At 45.4% G+C, this 19,013-nt stretch overlaps 1 protein-coding gene across 3 annotated transcripts in view; it reads left to right on the top strand.

Annotated features, from left to right (window-relative positions):
* The window catches only part of TSPAN31 (tetraspanin 31), a 182,136-nt gene that overhangs the window by 135,952 nt on the left and 27,171 nt on the right, over positions 1 to 19,013 (top strand). The window contains exon 1 of one of the 3 annotated variants that reach the window (XM_073613738.1): positions 12,641 to 12,906. The exons of the other annotated variants lie outside the window; for them this stretch is intronic. Coding sequence (XP_073469839.1) covers positions 12,844 to 12,906 — 63 coding nt within the window. The 5' untranslated portion in view covers positions 12,641 to 12,843. Of the gene's footprint in view, positions 1 to 12,640; positions 12,907 to 19,013 lie in introns of those variants that run through there. 3 annotated transcript variants of the gene reach the window in all.

Below are 19,013 nucleotides of genomic sequence, written 5' to 3'. Positions count from 1 at the left end.
CTGCCGTAAAGTCCGCTCGTGTGTACGCGGCATTAGAGTAAAGCCTCATACACATGATAGAACTTTGTACAAACTTTCCCGTGGATTTTTGTACAAGGGCGTTGGCCTTAAACTAATTAATCATACACACGGCAGGATTTTTTCATCCAACATTCACCAAATCACGTGGTTTTTCAGCTCTTTACTGCCACCCTTTGGTCAACTTCTGTATCGGCGAGATTTGACACCTGCGAACCCCGTCGCAGGAGCCAGCGCCGAGCTGGCTCGCTCATCGGGAAAAGCATTGTTGACAGGTGTTTGGTACGAATCATGAGGGGGAACTCCATGCCATATTTTAAAAAAACAACATGGGTTCCCCTCCAAGAGCATACCAGGCCCTTAGGTCCCATCGCGCTGGTTCTCGGCGACAGGGTACTGTACATCTCGCGCTGGCTGCAATAGGAAAAACACACTTTCCTATTGCAGCGAGCGCGAGAGGGAATTCCCCTCTGGGAGCATGATGGGACTGTGACGTTATAAGGGGGCTGGGTCACCGGGTGATATTACCCGGTGACCACGCCCCATGCCTATATAAGTCGTTGTGCACCTCGCACACGGCATTACAGCGGGAGAGAGCGTCATGTTAACATCGGAAGAAGAGAAGAGGGAACAAGACGATGGAGCAGACCGGGCCACCGCTAGCAAAAGAGCAGCAAAAGAGCAGAAGATAGCGGAGGAGCCCAGCAAAAGAACCAGAGAGCGGGAGAAAAACCGGACACCGGGAGAAGAGGCCGGAGAGCGGGAGAAGAACTGGACACCGGGAGAAGAGGCTGGAGAGCGGGAAAAGAACCAGAGGCCGGAGAGAGCGGAGAAGTCAGAAGAAGATCCCCGAAGTCGGAAGAAGACCCCCGGAGCTGCTTAATAAATTACTTTAAAAACCTGTCTAGTGTGTTTTTTTATTGACACATTTTTCCCCAGATGAATGGGTAGGAGTACGATGTACCCGGGATCTGGGGGCCCCCTTGTTAAAGGGGGCTCCCGGATTCCGATAAGCCCTCTGCCCGCAGAACCCGACAACCAACGGCCAGGGTTGTCGGGAAGAGGCCCTTTTTCTCATCAACATGGGGACAAGGTGCGTGGGCCCCCCCCTGCCCCAAAGCGCCCACGCCCCCCATGTTGAGGACATGTGGCCTGGTACGGTTCAGGAGGGGGGGCGTTCGCTCGGGCTGCGTGCTCGGATAAGGGTCTGGTATGGATTTTGGGGGGACCCCTACGCCGTTTTTTCGGTGTAGGGGGTTCCCCTTAAAATCCATACTAGACCTAAGGGCCTGGTATGCTCCCAGAGGGGAATTACCTCTCGCGCTGGCTGCAATAGGAAAATTATGTTTTTCCTAATGCAGCCAGCGCAATATGTACAGTACCCTGTCGTCGAGAACCAGCGCAATGGGATCGCGCTGGAAACATTCTCGCGGGCAGGTACTGTAGTTTGTACAAAAGTCTGATGGCTTTGTGTACACGCGATCGGACTTTGCTCCATCGGACTTTTGTTGCTGGAAAGTTTGTCCGTTCGCACAGCCAACAAAAGTCCGATGAAAACCGAAAAAGTTTGTCCGATGGAGCGTACACCTGGTCGGATGTTGCACCAAAACAGCTAATTTGCATGTTTGTTGTCAAAAAGTCCGATTGTGTGTACGGGCCTTTACTCTATTTTCTGTTTGTAGTTTTAGATGAACAACTGCTACAGGAAACTCGAAGCTTGGATTTTTTTTTCTTATTTATTGTCAATCTTTTCCCCAGTGCACAACACAAATAATCAAGCAGGGGTGTGTGCAGCAAGTTAAAGCAAATAGAAGACAGAACACTCTTTTACATTATCTGTAGCAACTTCCACTCTTTTTTGAATACAGGGGAATTCCAGCTTACACAATCCTGGTTTCATACAAACAGGTTAAAACAATGCCATAAAGATAACTGTAATCCATTACATACAAGAGAGCCTCTTTTCAATGCCACCTTGTTCTTCTCTGCATACTACCCTTTGTTCTCTCTTGCTAATATTTAGATAGCTTGTGCTGTTTGTATACTGTTTGTTCTTACATCAAGCTGTCAGGCATAGAAGTAAGCAAACATAAAAAGGAACTGAAACGAATCCTTGGCTGAAACTGGATCCCCGACAATATTGTCAATCCATCACTGCCAGGCTTTTTAGTTTTTTTTTATCTTAAAAAAAAAACACTACTTGCGCATGAGAGATATTGATGTACCAGATGTAATTCATTTTCTGGCCACTGGATGGAACCAGAGTTAGCAAACTGGGTTAGGCCCAGAATCACTTGAATTAAAAGGCAATGTAGGTGTCTTAGGAACCACTAGAGGTCCCCAAATGTAGGAAATCAGTAATGGAAGAGGACAGAGAGAGTGAAAAGAGAAGCTCACTTAAAAAAATGCACAGGCCTTATTCATTTTTTCTTAGGAGCCTACAGAGCATTGCATCTGCGATCTGCAGATTGCGCGTGCAATGCCAGGCTCCTGCAGACACTCATTACAGCTGTCTACCTGTACCTCTTGCACGGGCAGACAGTAAGTTCAGGCAGAGTAAGAAAAGCTCAAACGCCTGTAAAAGCTGCTTTTTTTTGAGCTGCAGTATACATGAGCCCTTAGACCCCTTTCACACTGAGGCTTTTTCAGGTGCTTTTGGGCTAAAAATAACACCCGTAAAGTGTCTGAAAAACGCTCCTCCCCTGCAGGCCCAGTGTAAAAGCCAGAGTGCTTTCACATTGGGGTGCTGTGCTGGCAGGACAATAAAAAAAGTCCTGCAAGCAGCATCTTTGGGGCGGTGAAGGAGCGGCATATACACCGTTCCTGCCCACTGAAATGAATGGGCACCGCTGCTGAAGCGCCTGCAAAGCGCTTCAGCAGCGGCACTACACGGGCGCATTTAACCCTTTATTCGGCCACCAGCGGGGGTTAAAAGAGCCCCGCTAGCGGCCAAATAGCCCCTCAATTAAGGGAAGCAAGCAAGGAAAGGAGCAGGATTTTATGTATGGACTCTTTATATCCCTGATTAGAGATGCGATATGCAGAAAGGGAAAAAAATTGGTCAAGGGGACTTTAAATGAGGCTGATCACTGGAAAAGTCAATATATACATAATACTAGGTTTATTGCATGATGAGTAAATCACAATAATTTTACAAACATGATCAAATATAGGTGAAAACATTAATTGAGCTGAACCATACTGGATGATCATCATGTTTGACGCAAAATTGTAAAAATATTCATATTTCATTGCATGGTAAAACTAGACAAGTGGAATACATAATAACATTACTGAGCATCTTATAGCTCTACGCGTTTTGTGGATTAATCTTCACTTCCTCAGGAGCAGATGCAGAAATTGGAGTCTAGAAGGAGGTAAAGAAGACCCAAATAAAATTATTTCATTTATATAATGGGTATATTGCAAAAAGAAGGTAGTATAAGAACAAAGTACATTGAGCTGACATGTACTTACATGTCAGCTCAATGTGAAAGAAAGGGGAAGGAAGGGAGAGTTGGGCAGCCCTGTGGGTGGGGGGCACCGGGGGAAAGTCCCCCCCTGGGGGCTGGGGTGGCGGAACCCCATAAAACCCTACGAGGAAGGGGGAAGGGCGGACCAGGCATCCATGTCCAAGCATATCTGAGTACTGTGCTTGAGTAGTGGCACATGGGCCTATGTTAATCTGTGGAAAATTTATAAAAATGACTATGTATAAAGGTGCAATAATCCCTGTGGGGTGACACGGTACATGAAAGGAAAAAGGCGATACCAAAACCAAGACAAAAAATAGGTGACTGGTATAAAAAAATGAGAATAGGGAAAATAGCATCAAAGAGGTGACAACGTGAGCTGACCAGAGTGGTCAAAGAGAAAAGTAAACTTTACCTGGTGCCCCCCACCACTCCCAGGGCTGCCCAACTCTCCCTCCCTTCCCCTTCCTTTCACATTGAGCTGATATGTAAATACTAGGGCTTTGTTCTTATACTACCTTCTACAAGTTATAGACTATACTTGACTCACACGCTCTCTGTACCTATCAACCAGTCTGTTTGTTACAGAAACAATGTGCCATCTTCTGGGTCCAGGTTGATGGAAAGCATGTATATATGAATTTTCAAGTAAATAGTTAAAAGGCTTTCTGTTTCTGGACTCTTCCTTCTCCTGCTTCTAAAATGGGAATGTCTCCTGGTAACTTATCAGTACCTGTGCAGCAGCTGTGTGTAAGGCAGCATTGATCAGGCTGTATGCCTCGGAGGGAATAAGCCAAGGCAAAAAAAATGAAATCAAAGAAATCCTACAAATGCAGCACATAATTACCTTTCCAGTGTGTTTGTGCGATGGTGCTATCTGACACAGTAGTAGATATGGGAAGAATCAAAGTGCCCAGTAGGGCAAATGCTATCCAACACATTGCTGTGGGGCTCTGAGCTCTTCTTGAGGTGAGCATAATCCTTCTTCTTTTATGGGTTGTATTTGAACCTGTTAAATTAGCTTGCATCACACCTTATTGCACTGCAGAATTTTTGGCAATGCAGCATATCATAGCGCTAGTTAGAGTGTGTATTGTGATGTACTGTACTGCAGAAGTTTTAGCAGGCACTGTACATGTATGCTTGGGTGCCATTCTAAATTAATAGGATTGCAACACAGAACAAATGGCTCCTCAGTGCATCGTAGAGCCATGGCCAAACGTTTTGAGAATGACACAAATATACATTTTCACAAAGTCTGCTGCTTTAGTTTTTTTATGGCAATTTTCATATACTCCAGAATGTTATGAAGAGTGGTTAAATCAGTTGCTATTAATTGCAAAGTCCCTCTTTGCCACGAAACTTAACCCCATAAAAAACATTTCCACTACATTTGTAAAAAGGCTTCAGGGCACCCAATAAAGTCCAGCAAGCGCTAGGACCGTCTCCTACAGTTGATTTAGCTGTGGGATTGGGGCACCACCAGTGCAGAGCTTGCTCAGGAATGGCAGCAGGCAGGTGTGAGTCCATCTGCACGCACAGTAAGGGGAAGACTTTTGGAGGATGGCCTGGTGTCCAGAAGGGCAGCCATCAAGCCACTTCTCTCCGGGAAAAAAACACCAGGGACAGACTAATATTCTGCAAAAGGTACAGGGATTGGACAGAAAAAACCTTGTTCAGAGAAGAAAAGGTGAGCACTGCCATCAGTCCTGTGTCATGCCAACAGTAAAGCATCCTGAGACCATTCATGTGTGGGGTTGCTTCTCAGCCAAGGGAGTGGGCTCACTCACAATTTTGCCTAAGAACAGTCATGAATAAAAAATGGTACAAAAACATCCCGCAAGAGCAACTTCTCTCAACCATCCAAGAACAGTTTGGTGAGGAACAATGCCTTTTCCAGCATGATGGAGCACCTTGTCAAACGTGATAACTAAGTGGCTTGGGGAACAAAACATCAAAATTTTGGGTCAATGGCCAGGAAATTCCCCAGACCTTAATCCCATCAAGAGTTTGTAGTCAATCCTCAATAGGAAGGTGAACATAAAAAAAAACCCCACAAATTCTGACAAACTTCAAGCATTGATTATGCAAGAATGTCAGGATGTGGGCCAGAAGTTGATTGACAGCATGCCAGGGCGAACTGCAGGGGTCTTGAAAAAGAAGGGGCAACACTGCAAATATTGACTCTTTGCATTGACTTAATGTAATTGTCAATAAAAGCCTTTGACACTTATGAAGTGCTTGTAATTATACTTCAGTATACCATAGTAACATCTGACAAAAAGATCTAAAAATGCTGAAGCAGCAGACTTTGTAAAAATTAATATTTGTGTCATTCTCAAAACTCATTCTCACTTTTGTACCAGTGTTTAGCTTTGCGGGAGGCTAAATACAAATTTATCATTTGGTCTTTGCAGTCTACACCTCCTACATTTAGATTATAGATGCGGATGCAAAGAGGCTTCAACGAAGCCAGACGCTGTGTGAATTTGAACCGTTGTGTCTGGGAGAATGGAAGACAGGATGAATACATCATGTTTGTCCTTCCATTTTACTGCTAGTAGTTATTCATTCCCCAAGAAGGCTTTCTCCCTTTTCGAAGTAGGGTGTTAATGAGCTGTTGGGGGTAGCCCCTGCAACAGCAGCCAATTTTTTTAAGGAACACATTTCTAAAAAGTGGCATGCTTGCATAAAAGTTGTCCACATACAAATGTACCACATATTGAACAAGGGTGACAACAAGTCCCACACTGTATTACCACTGCTCCCCATGTAGTTTGGGCATTTGGGGGGCTCCACTTGACTATCTTTTCCCTCATAAATTCTAAAGCGGTATGTATAGCGTGTTATAGAGCTTATACATTTTGCCCGAATATCTGGCATGCTTGCTGGGGAGATATTGCTTGATTCCAAGCCTGCCAGTAAAATGTACAAAGGATACGTATATGTAGATGTTTTGTTGGGGCGTATACACATCTGCAAATTTCTAGGACAGGTAATTTATGAGGGCCAAATTTTGTGGAGCCGATCATAGACAGGGTCAACCTGGGGAAAACAGAGGTTATTGTCACTGAAAATCATAAAACGCATTATTATCTTATATAATTTCCTGCCCATTGCAGCAGAGAACACGGGCATATGATGAATCGAGTCTGTGGAACAATTTGACCACAATACATTTTTGTTTTGCAATGCCCATGTTAAGGGCTAGGCCCAAAATAGTTTTAAATTCAGAAACCGTAATAGGTTTCCACTCGAACAGCCTGGCAAGCTATGAATTTGGGTTGGCAGCAATGTACTGTTGAACAAAAACATTACTTTGGTCCACAGTCAAATTATAGAGGTCTTTGGTGGAAAAACAGCTGAAAAAAGTCAAGGGTGTTGTTAAGTTGGCTGTTTCCAAATGAACCCTGGGCTGGGCTGTGAATGCTGGGATAACGGGTGCTGCTGAATTTGGGGGCAGCCAATTAGGGTTTGCAAGCACCTCCAGAAGGCTACCAGAACGCTACTGGTGCTAGCCACTTCACCAGCTTGTACTGGACTGCTGGTGCTCGCCACTTCACCATGAATTACTGCAGTGCTTGTGTCAAAAAGGCCAGGATGTACTGCATTGTTGGTGCTTGCCAGATCACCAAAAAGCAGAGCAGCGCTAGTACTTGCACCCTGCTGCATTCTAGCATTTCAGCAGCATGGGGTTGGGTATGCCTGATTTTAGCAGGGAGTTATTCATTCCCCATCATCCGAGCTAGCTATCAGGGTGCTGCTGCTTTTTTTCTACAGGTTCATATTCTTAGCCTGATTCAGAAAGGCCTCTGAGCCTGATTCAGTGAGGCCTCCCATTTGCTCTCATCTGTCATGATCAGAATCCTGTACGCCTCCTCACTAGTGTACCTTTTTTGTACATTTTGGGCACTAACTTTACAGGTACCTAGTGGAGACTATAGGTAAAAGAGCTCCTGGCTAGCAATCAGCGACTGCTTATATGCTAGAAGTAAAACTAACTGCTAGTGCTAGCAGAGATCAGGCCTGATCTTGCCAAAACTGCATTTTGCAGACAATGTGTCAGAGGTGGCAGTGATCAGAAAAATGATACTGACGGTTCACTTGTTGGGGCGGGGCTAAATGCAAGAGCTGGCAGTGATTGGGGCTGATCCTACTAACATTGCGTTTCTGGGGACACTGTTCTATTGGGAACAGTAGTACAGTTCTGATTGTGACCAGGCTATTGATCCGTACAAACACTATACATGTAATGGCAGGTATAGTGTAACTGTGATAGTGTGGCAGGCAATCAGAGACTGGTGGTAACTGACACTGGCTGGGAGGGATGCTAACTGGCGCTATCTGACATCGCTAGTGACACTAATACAGTGATCAGTGATAATACTGTATGCTGTCACTGGCTGGGTGACAGGGATGATCGGGAGGGCAATCAAGGGGTTAACTGTGTGCCTAACAAGTGTATGTGTGCTGCTTTTACTCACAGACCTGGCTGGCCTCTCCTTTGTCTCAGTTCTGAATGGTAAATAAGACTAGGGAGAAAGAACCAGCTAGATCCTGCGTGTTGTGTTTACCAACACACAGATCTCTGTGCTGTGGTTTGCCATACCGATCAGAAGGTTTACAGCCAAAATCATTGGCTATAGCCTGCTGACAAACTCACTCAGGGTCCACAGCACAGAGCAGCATTGGGAGCCCGTGACTGCATTGGAGCGCTCTTAAACAAATTTATTTTTTTATTTTTTATTATACAGTATTTATATAGTGACTAGACATGTGCAGGATGAAAACGTTTGTTTCGGATGGATTCATTAAGTTAAAAATTTAGTTTAGTTACATTCGTTATGTAAGAATGATTCATTTTCATAAATCTTTTTGTTTTCAATTCGATATGAATTTTTTTCCCCATATTTAAATTGGATTTGATTCAAATATCCGAAAATGAGTTAGGTAGTGATTGTTCATAGACTGTTGAAATATTTGTGATTCTATCTGATAAAATGACGTTTTCACAACATAAAAGCCTGTTAAGTGTTAAATGACTATTACTAACATGAAACTCACATGATCGAAGACACTGGGGGTTATTTACTAAGAGCAAATCCACTATGCACTACAAGTACAAACTACAAATGCAAAGTGCACTTGGAAGTGCAGTCGCTGTAGATCCGAGGGGGACATGCGAGGAAAATAAAAAACAGCATTTTAGCTTCCACATGATCAAATCAGCAGAGCTTCCCCTCATTTCAGATCTACCCCTCAGATTTACAGCGACTGCACTTCCAAGTGCACTTTGCATTTGTAGTTTGCGCTTTTAGTGCAAAGTAGATTTGCCTTTCGTAAATAACCCCCACTATCTTTTAGGGTACTTTCAAACTGAGGCGGCGGGGGCGTCATCGGTAAAGCACTGGCCATTGATTTCTATGGCAGGGGCAGTTTTTAAATAACAAACATGTCATACCTACCTCCTCTGTGCAAGAGTTTAGCACAGAGCGGCCCCGATCCTCTTCTGGGGTCCCTCCGCGGTGCTCCTGGCTACTATTCTTCTCGAGTGCCCCCTCAGAGAGCCCCTTTCCATGGGGGCACTCGTGCAGGCGCGCTCCCGAGTCCTGCTGCTGCATCTATTGACACAGACAGCAGGACTCGGTCCTGCCTCTTCCCCCCTGGCTCCTGCATCACTGGATTTGATTGAGAGCAGTGGGAGCCAATGGCTCCCGCTGCTCTCAATCTATCCAATGAGGACCCGAGACAGCGGCTGGAGCTGGTGTGCTCATCCCCGTTGCTGGAAAGATTTGGTTCAGGTAAGTAAAAGGGGGCTCTGGGGGGCTACTGCGCCCCCCAGAGGGTTTACAACCCCTTTAAGATACATGCATAACAATTAAAGTGATATTAAGTCAAAAAATGTCATACTTACCTGCTTTGTGCAGTGGTTTTGCACAGAGCAGCCCTGATCCTCCTTTTCTGGGTTCCCCCACCGGCGCTGCAGTTTACCAGATGGTAAGGGGCACTATATCTTGCGAATATATATACTATATTAGTAGGAGAAGAAGAACCACCTTCTGTAACTAAATGGGAGCAAGAATTGGGTTTTCTGGGGAATGAACATCAGAGAGCTAAAATATTAAAGGTAGCAAGTTTTTCCTTAGTTGATTTGAAGGAGGCAGAGCAGTTGTTTAAGGTGTTGGCTAGATGGTGCACCACTTTGGTTACTGCCCACAGATTCCAGGCGGAGATACCATCTCTGTTTTGGAGGGTATCTCCGCCCTACCTGGGTTTTTGTTCCTCTCTCCTCCTGCAGCAACTCCTCCTCCTGAGACTTGTAGTCCCACACAGTATCTATTTATTTCAAGGCTGCTTCCTGGGATCTACATTTCACATTCACAAATGCTGCTCTCCCTCTCTCTGGCCATAGGTTTTCAGACTACCATCGCTATGGCTCTGAAGAAGAGGGTTCGCCCTCAAAGCGCGTAAGCCGCCTGTGATGTCATCTGGTTCCTCCAAATATCTGGTCCAGGCTGTGTCTAGAGATACTGCTCGCTATTGTTGGAGCATTGATAAGCCTTGTTTTAAAGCTCGTTTGTGAGTATATTTTTTGTTATTTTATGAATAAATGTTATCTTTGGTAATGCACAAGGTCGGTGCGCCCTCCTGTTCTTTTTCTATGTTTCAGCTATAAAGGATACCCATTGTTCTGAGGAGGGCAGCAAGACCTGCGACATTCCACTGACTTTGCTAAAGGGGTTGGCTGCGCCACTTACTCAGCTGACCAGGCAACTGAGCGCAGGAGATTGCTTTGTGTTTTTCAGAACAGCCATGACTGGGGAGGAGAAGAAGAGATCAGGACTAAACATGTATCACTGGAGCAGTAAGTGAAAGAAAACCTCCCCAATAGAGTCACAGGCAGCAATATAAACATGCCGGGATCTAGGGGGGTGCTGACAGTACATTACTAATCCATGAGACTTGGTGGGTACAATTAATGTAAGGGGGCACTTTGATGGGGACAACTGATGTAAGTGGGACTCTGATGGGGACATTTGATTTAGGGGGCACTCTGTTGTGGACATTTGATGTAAGAAGGCATTCTGATGATGCAATTGATATCCAGGGCAACTTTGAGGAGAGCAAATGATGTAATGGGGCACTCTGATGAGGACAGTCTTATAGGATCCCTGTTGTAAAGGGGCACTCTGAGGACTCCTCATATAAGGGGGCACAGGTTCTGTTTCATCATCCTAATCTAATGATAGCCTAAAACATACCAGTGTTCCCTGTTCACTCCTGCACAACCTGTAAACCATTAAGTCCAGGTTATGATTTGTGGTACACGAGTGAACAGGGAATACTGGTTCCTTGTATCTCTGTCCAAAGGATGCACCGTTTTTTTAAGACTGAGTAGGAATGTTAATACTTTCAAGTAAACACCAATAGCAATTGCCGATACCTAGTCTGGGTTCACTTATGTATGGGGCGGGTTTGCAGTGCTATTTTCAAGGCACGACTCTGTTCAGCGGTTCAGGTGCAAATTGTTAAAGTGTATGACATTGGAAATCACACCTGTGCTGGGCTAAAAATCGTACCAGACTCTTTTTGAAATCGCACTGCGGCTGGCTTTGAAATCGCACGGCGGGCCAGCGGCAGTGCAATTTCAATAAGACTGAGGTACAATTTTCAGTCCGGTTCAGGTATGATTTCCAGTGTCATACACTTTAACAATTCGTACCTGAACCGATGAACGAAATCACATTGGATTCTTGAAGGCTCTTGTGCAAACGCTTAATATCGGCACCGATGCCGCCATCTGTCACACATTAACATTATGCCCCCAGACATATTTTACTGCACCATCAGATTCTTCTCTTAATATACATTTGACAAACTATTAACTTTTCCCAACCCTAACCAATAAAAAAGTTCAGTTTAAAACCATGAGACTTCTGAAAATACAAATATTTTCTGACACAGCTATGAGCCAAAGATCGGCAAAAGTTCCCCAGACAGGCTGATGACCTCCCAGCAAGACGCCGGTCACCAGAAAATGACGAAAGTTTACATAAGCCATTAACCACTTCCGATGTGCGACGGCAGAATGGCATGGCTGGGTACCTGTAAGTCCCATTTGAATTCCCCGCCGTGCCATTGCGTGTGCACGCGCCGGCCAGGAGCTCCGTGAGTCGGGTTGCAGGTCCCGCGGACTCGATTGCCGCGGGCATACCCGCGATCGCCTCGCGGAGAGGACGAACGGGGAGATGCTGATGTAAACAGCATCTCCCTGTTCTGCCTAATGACAGTGTCACTGATCTCTGCTCCCTGTCACAGCTAGCCCATCCCCCCTACAGTTACAACACATCCCTAGTACTGACTTAACCCCTCCCCGCCCCCTAGTGGTTAACCCCTTCACTGCCAGTGTCATTTACACAGGAATCAGTGCATTTTTATAGCACTGATTGCTGTATAAATGACAATGGTCCCAAAAATGTGTCAAAAATGTCCGATGTGTCCGCCATAATGTCGCAGTCACAATAAAAAATCGCTGATTGCCGCCATTACTAGTAAAAAAAAAAATTATTAATAAAAATGCCATAAAACTATCCCCTATTTTGTAAATGCTATAACTTTTGCGCAAAGCAATCAATAATCGCTTATTGCGATTTTTTTTTACCAAAAATATGTAGAAGAATACGATCGGCCTAAACTGAGGGAAAAAAATGTTTTCTTAATTATCTTTTGGGGATATTTATTATAGCAAAAAGTTAAAAAATTATGCGTTTTTTTCAAAATTGTCGCAATTTTTTTGTTTATAGCGCAAAAATAAAAACCGCAGAGGTGATCAAATACCACCAAAAGAAAGCTCTATTTGTGGGGAAAGAAAGGACTTTAATTTTGTTTGGGAGCCACGTCGCACGACCGCGCAATTGTCAATTAAAGCGGCGCAGTGCCAAATCACAAAAAGTGCTCTGTTCAGGAAGGGGGTAAATTCTTCCGGGGCTGAAGTGGTTAAAGCCCCACTCACCCTACACTTCCCTACCCCACTACGTCCCAATGTACGGAACGACTAACTGCTCTTATTTAAGGGAGTGGCAGGTGTACCAACATGGCGGCTCACACAGCTTTCGTACGTCACATGTGCGCCCGCGTATGTGCGTCAGCAGTAGAAGCCCGAGCGATGGAAGGAGGGAGGGAGGAGAGAGAAAGAGAACTCACTCCCAGCCAATCAGCAATCTTTTCTGTCTCTAGGGAGCGAGAGCGGTGACGTCACCGGGCAGCGGGTCGGGGGAGACAGAAAGAGAGAGGAGCTTCCGATTTAAAGAGACCCCCACTAGTTACCCTGACTAGAGGCCGAGTCAGGAGGATGGTGTGCGGCGGCTTCACCTGCTCCAAGAACGCGCTATGTGCGCTCAACGTGGTCTACATGGTAAGAATAGCGGAACGTCAATGTGTGTCATGGCTTCATCCTAGGAGCATCACCGCTGCCCCATCCCCCCGCCAGGCCTGACTCTGCGCTGTCACTGGTCCGGCTCATCATTGTCTTCTCAGCCTCATCCTCCTGTGTGTGTCTGTGTGTGCTCCTCCCTGTCCCTCATCACATTAGAGATGGATGGGATGAACTAGGTAATCTGAGGACAGGCCTATACCCTCTTATCAATGGAACAGGACCCTTTATTCATTGTTGGTAGATCTTAAAGGGGAACTCTCCGGCCAGTTCTTCGCCAGTCTTTGGGCCACTGGTTTCGCCATCTTGGCAGTGAGATGTCGGCTATGACTTCCCGCAGCTTCACAGCCGGCTCCACACTGTGCATGCACAAGAAGTGATGTTCTTCTGGTTTATCTTCCTCTATTCTTGCCTAGGTGAGCATTGCAGATGCGGGTACCTGCTGCCAGAACAAAAAAAAATAAAGCCCTTTAACATAAAGGGTTATGGAGCGAAATAGGATCTTTCACTTTTAGTGGAAGTTCCAATTTTTAATGGCCAACTCCGTCCAGCGATGGAGTGTAGCTGGTCTATGGAGCATGCTCTGGGCTTGATCACATCAGGAACAGTCCATAACTCAAGACCGCTAGGGGGTGGGGGGGTGCCGGACCAGTCATGTGCTGGGAGGCTCAGGTAAGTATATCTTCCTCCTCCTCCTTTTCCTTAGACCTTTGCTCTCCAAACTGTGGCCCAGGGGTCAGATGTGGTCCTTTGCTCGCTTTCATCCAATCCTTAGGGCACCTTGTCTCCCACTGACGCCAAGGATTGGGGCTCCTTTCCTCCCCCACTGACGCCAAGGATTGGGGCTCCTTTCCTCCCCCACTGACGCCAAGGATTGGGGCTCCTTTCCTCCCCCACTGACGCCAAGGATTGGGGCTCCTTTCCTCCCCCACTGACGCCAAGGATTGGGGCTCCTTTCCTCCCCCACTGGCGCCAAGGATTGGGGCTCCTTTCCTCCCCCACTGGCGCCAAGGATTGGGGCTCCTTTCCTCCCCCACTGGCGCCAAGGATTGGGGCTCCTTTCCTCCCCCACTGGCGCCAAGGATTGGGGCTCCTTTCCTCCCCCACTGGCGCCAAGGATTGGGGCTCCTTTCCTCCCCCACTGGCGCCAACGAGGGGGTACTGCTTACTCTCACTTTCAGCAGTCTGGCCCCCTTAAAGTCTGAAGGACAGTAAACTGACCCTTTGTCTAAAGGGTTTGGAGACCCCTACCTTAGACAAAAACAAGCAGTTGACCCGTGCAGTGTAGGCACAGCCTCATTGCATGGGAAAACATGTTTTTTGTTTTTCTTTGCCCGGAGATGGGCTTTAAGAAGATTGTACAATCTGATTGCATGATCAGCTTAAGATCTGCCAGTAGCTATGTAGTACTAGGGCCTGCCTGACTGGATGCTAGTTGGATGGGATGTATTGTTTAGGTCCTCCCGTTTAGTACAGTTTTTTTCCCCCCCTCCCAGAACTCCATGTTCTACTTGCCTGTCCTCGCTCATCTGAAATTTTTGCTTACGGTGTTCTGAAAGAGATGACCGGTGTCCGCTTTAAAAGCCCCCAGGCCTAGCTCTTCTTCCATCTGTGCATATTGCAATCTCCAGTCATTTCTATGGCTGCCTGTTATTTGTCCCAATGATGAGTGGCTTTTCAAAAGGAGTGACTAGAAATTGTGCCATGCATGCTGCGGGGGGAGGGAGAGAAGAATGTCAGTCTGGCTCCCCAATTAAGATCTTGTTACTGGGGGAATCTTTAATATGTAAGACCCCTTTCACACTGCCAGCGTTTTTCAGGCACTACAGCACTAAAAATAGCGCCTGAAAAAAGTGGCTCCATTCACACTGGAGCGGTGCGCTGGCAGGGTGTCACAAAAAGTCCTGCCAGCAGCTCCTTTGGAGCGGTGAACTCACCGCTGTTCCCCATTGAAATCAATGGGGCAGCGCCGCGATGCCACTGGCAAAACGCCGCTCCGGCTGTGTTTTGAGGGCAAATTTAACCCCTTTTCAGCCGCTAGTGGGGGGGGGTTAAAACAGCCCCACTAGCGGCCGAATAGCGCCGCTAAAACGACGGTAAGGCAGCGATAAAAATAGCGCCGCTTTACTGCCGACGCCCTGGGCAGCTCGGTGTGAAAGTCCTCTTACTAAACCCTCCTTTTGTTTTCAGTCAAGGAAGCTCCTATCTTTGCTTCTGTTTGATCTGCAACTGCCACAATGCTGCACATGTAATCCGTTCTGACACCAACCATTGGATGGTTTGACAGTTTGGTTGAGGACACAACCAATGTGACAGTTAGCAATCCCTGCAAATATGACAGGAATGTAACTGATTTTTAAAACTTAATGGATAGGTTTAGTTCAGCATTAAATGGTAAGTACTGAAAGTAGAGATATGCATTTAAATGCAGGCATAGGGGAGGGAGTCCTATTTTCTCTACATGGAGGAACCAGGGGGTTTTCATTGCTGCTGGTGGCCAAATGGCATAATTTGGGATTGGCTGCTAGGTCTGAGCACCCTCACATAGGAGCAGCTCCCCCGTATGTGCCCTGAAAGTGCCAAGTAGTGTCACCATGAGTTCAGACTAGGTAGATGTAAAGGGGACATGGCCAAGCTGACAGTATCTCTCTAATGTAGAATTGAAGTGAAAAACTAACTTGTGTGTAGGCAGACTTCCTTTTCTAATAGTTTCTAATAGTTTCTTATCTTTTCCTTTCCTGATGAAAGCTGTATAAAAATGACTTTAGCTACACCTTAAAGTGGACCCATTGTCATTATACAAGACATTATACTTATACATTATACTTACCTCCCTTCTAACTGCTGAAGTCTGCAAGGTATTTCTCCCCAGGTGCTGGTCTTACAGGGATTTTATTGGCCGGTGTATTTTTATTGCAGAAGAGACATTGTGGGGGTAATTTACTAAAACTGGAGAGTGCAAAATCTGGTGCAGCTCTGTATAGAAATCAGTCAGCTTCCAGGTTTTATTGTCAAAGCTTAAGGGCCCTTTCAAACGGGCGCTCAGGTCTGCCTGTCAGTTTGAGTCAGACCTTTAATTCACTCCTGTGGAGCAGCAGATGTCAGCGAAGACATGTCCACTGACATCCGCCACTAAATCCAGGCGGATGGTGGTCCTATATTCCAGAGAAAAGGTTGATTGCTATGCCCTGGGGTGGCAATCAAACCCCCCGAGTAGACTTGTGCCACATCCTAACAAATTGAGAAAAATTGAATCACAGGAAAAATGGACTTTAACGGCACGTATAGAAAAATATAACAAATTTTAATAGTTCACATAGATTACAAATGTATACAGTACACATTTGATAAAATACATAAAGAAAAAGGAATACCACTTGTGTACTTCCTGTGGGCCTATACTGTTAGTATCAAAAGCCCACACTGAGATATGGCATTGCCAATAGGGTATTCCAAGGTCCTGGGAGAATTAAAAAATGCTCTACATGTTTCGCGACTGTAGTTGCTTCTTCAGGAGCTTCTGTATTTCTAATTAAAGAAATCAAATTTCAATTAGAGTAAGCACCAGAATTGGTGCTAAAGAGGGTTTCAATGGTCACCCATGCCGGTGAGACACAGCAACTGAAGCAACCACCTCTCCCAAAAGGGGGGGGGGGGGACCACGGGACCCGGCACCGAATACAGCAGGAGATCAGCGCATGAAGTGGGATACGGGGGTGTACCAGATAACCCAGATAACTATAAATATGAAATATACAGAAAATTGCTGGACTTGCTTGCATGTAATTTAAACTATATTGTAGTGAGCTTTGCCATACTTGCATAGCTAATGTGATTTATCCCAAAGTCTGCCCATAGATACTGAAGGAGCCTTGTATGAAAGAGAAGCCTGTCTGTAAGATATAGAGTGTATTTAAAATCTGCCATGCATATGTCCAGATATATTTAAAGCCATTAATGCAAAGGTATAACTGATTCATTTTAAGTTTTAATATTATTAAAGTGAAAAAAAAAAAAAATATATATAATCTCTCTATATCTCTCTCTATCTCTCTATCTCTCTCTGCAAAGTATTACCTTTTGAGTTAAACGCACAGTACTGGGACTAACTGCCTGGAAGGAGCCAGCTCAAACAGCCGTACACTTGGTCAGCAATATTAGAGATATGTCCTATAAGCATAAACATAATAAGTATGGCCATGGTATAAGAGGGCACCTAAGGATACAGGCAACACTATTAAGGGAGCCTGAACAGAATGACAAACACACATACCTGGAAAAAAATCTAATGCTGCTAGTGGTCCCACTATTAGTATGGCCGATCGGTTGGTGTGCGAGGTAATGCTGGATGCCTCGGTCCCTCAGAGCACCTGAGGCCTGGAGCTTCACCAGATTATGAGTGCACCAGTTTTAGTAAATCTTCCCCAGTGTGTCTCTTCTATGATAAATGGCCTACCTGCTCACAGGTTTTAGGAAAATGCCTTCAGTTCTGCTGTAATTTTTAATGCGGCTCATTCACCACAGGGTTACTTTTTACTAGTTCACCCCAAATAAGCTTGGATATTCTTACCTTTCCAGTGGCACATGTAATCAAAAGCCACAGCTTCTCCACACTCTAGTCGCTGCAAGCATTTTACACTTCTGGGCCCTAATGGCCACTGTGGTTCCTCCTGTTGGCTCGTATGCCACTATTTGGAACATCAGGAGGAACCACAGTGTCTAGTGGGGGGGGGGGGGGGATGGGTCAAGTATTCAACCAATCCGACTGGGGATTTTGAATACATGGGCTGCCAAAAAGATAATCCATGTTACTTTTACCAGTGAGCTAATGGGTAAACATGACCTTCTGGTAGCAGGGTCACTTTATCATCTCCCTAGTACTTAACTCTTACCCAACCCTGAAACTTAATCTGATTCTAAGACTTAACTTTTAATCGTGTGCTATTAATATCAATTGGATTGCAAAACTAGAATGAGGCAATCTCAAATACAAGTCCAGAAGAGGTCAGAGATACCTGTGAAGAACAAAATTGATCTGACGTGCAATCTCAATGGCTCTGAAGTTGTTCTGTGTTGCCCATCTAAACAAATCCTAACTGTGTTGACGTCCAAATAGTTTTTTGGCACCCCTTAGTTCCTGGGCCCAAGCTATTAATGCATCAGTAAGGGTCAGGGCTTACTTAGTAACGTGCAAAAATCCGGAATATTGCTGCACTCCTTGTTATCTTTATTGAAGCATTAAAATCACATTATAGGTATGATGGGAACATAAAAGATCAGACGTTTCACACTAAAGTCAGTGCTTACTCAAAGTAAGCGCTGACTTTAGCACAAAACGCGTGATCTTTTTATGTTCCTGTCATACTTGTAATGTGATATTAATGCTTCAATAAAGATACCAAGGAGTGCAGGAATATTCCGGATTTGTGCATGTTACTGAACCTCAGACGAGCTGTGCGGCACCCTGGTTTCCAGTTCATAACACGTGAGAGTCGGTCACTCACCTAGAGCGGCATTACTTTGGCTTTACTGAAGGATCAGGGCTTGGTCAACGTTTGAGGCCTCTACAGTGTGAGCCTATATTGTAAGGGACCCGTCATGTTTAGGTCCAGAAAAATAGAAAAGGATGCAGCCTATATAGACTTTTTCATTGTGTTTGAATTTTTCGTACCTTAATGGACTAGGAGGTAGGTGGGTGTAAGAGAACACAAGTCTGTTTACATCAGCCTGTCCATAGGCCCACATGGAGCTTCCAATCAGGTCTGCCTGAAAAACACAACTCGGAGACAGTGATCTGCTACAAAGTCTCCTATGAAGCAGGATCCAAAGCTCAGGGGCTGATTGTTTCAGCTACTGGTCCTATTGCTGGCTATAATAGGACTGCGATATTGCGGCAGGAAATCTGGCACTAATTGATGCTGGGGGGAACTGACTAGAGCTGCACAATTAATCGTTAAAAAATTGTGATCTTGATTCACCTCCCCTGACGATCTCTCCTGCAGAGGTTGCCAATTCTTTCATATAAACAAGTGGAGAGACTTTATCTGTCAGCTGTCAAAAGAAAGCATCCAGGCGGTCTGCCAAGTCTT

Source organism: Aquarana catesbeiana, linkage group LG02 (genome assembly GCF_042186555.1).
Source record: "Aquarana catesbeiana isolate 2022-GZ linkage group LG02, ASM4218655v1, whole genome shotgun sequence".
NCBI lineage: Eukaryota > Metazoa > Chordata > Amphibia > Anura > Ranidae > Aquarana > Aquarana catesbeiana.
The sequence above is the reverse complement of the archived record's forward strand: the minus strand, read 5'-3'. Positions and strand labels throughout refer to the sequence as shown.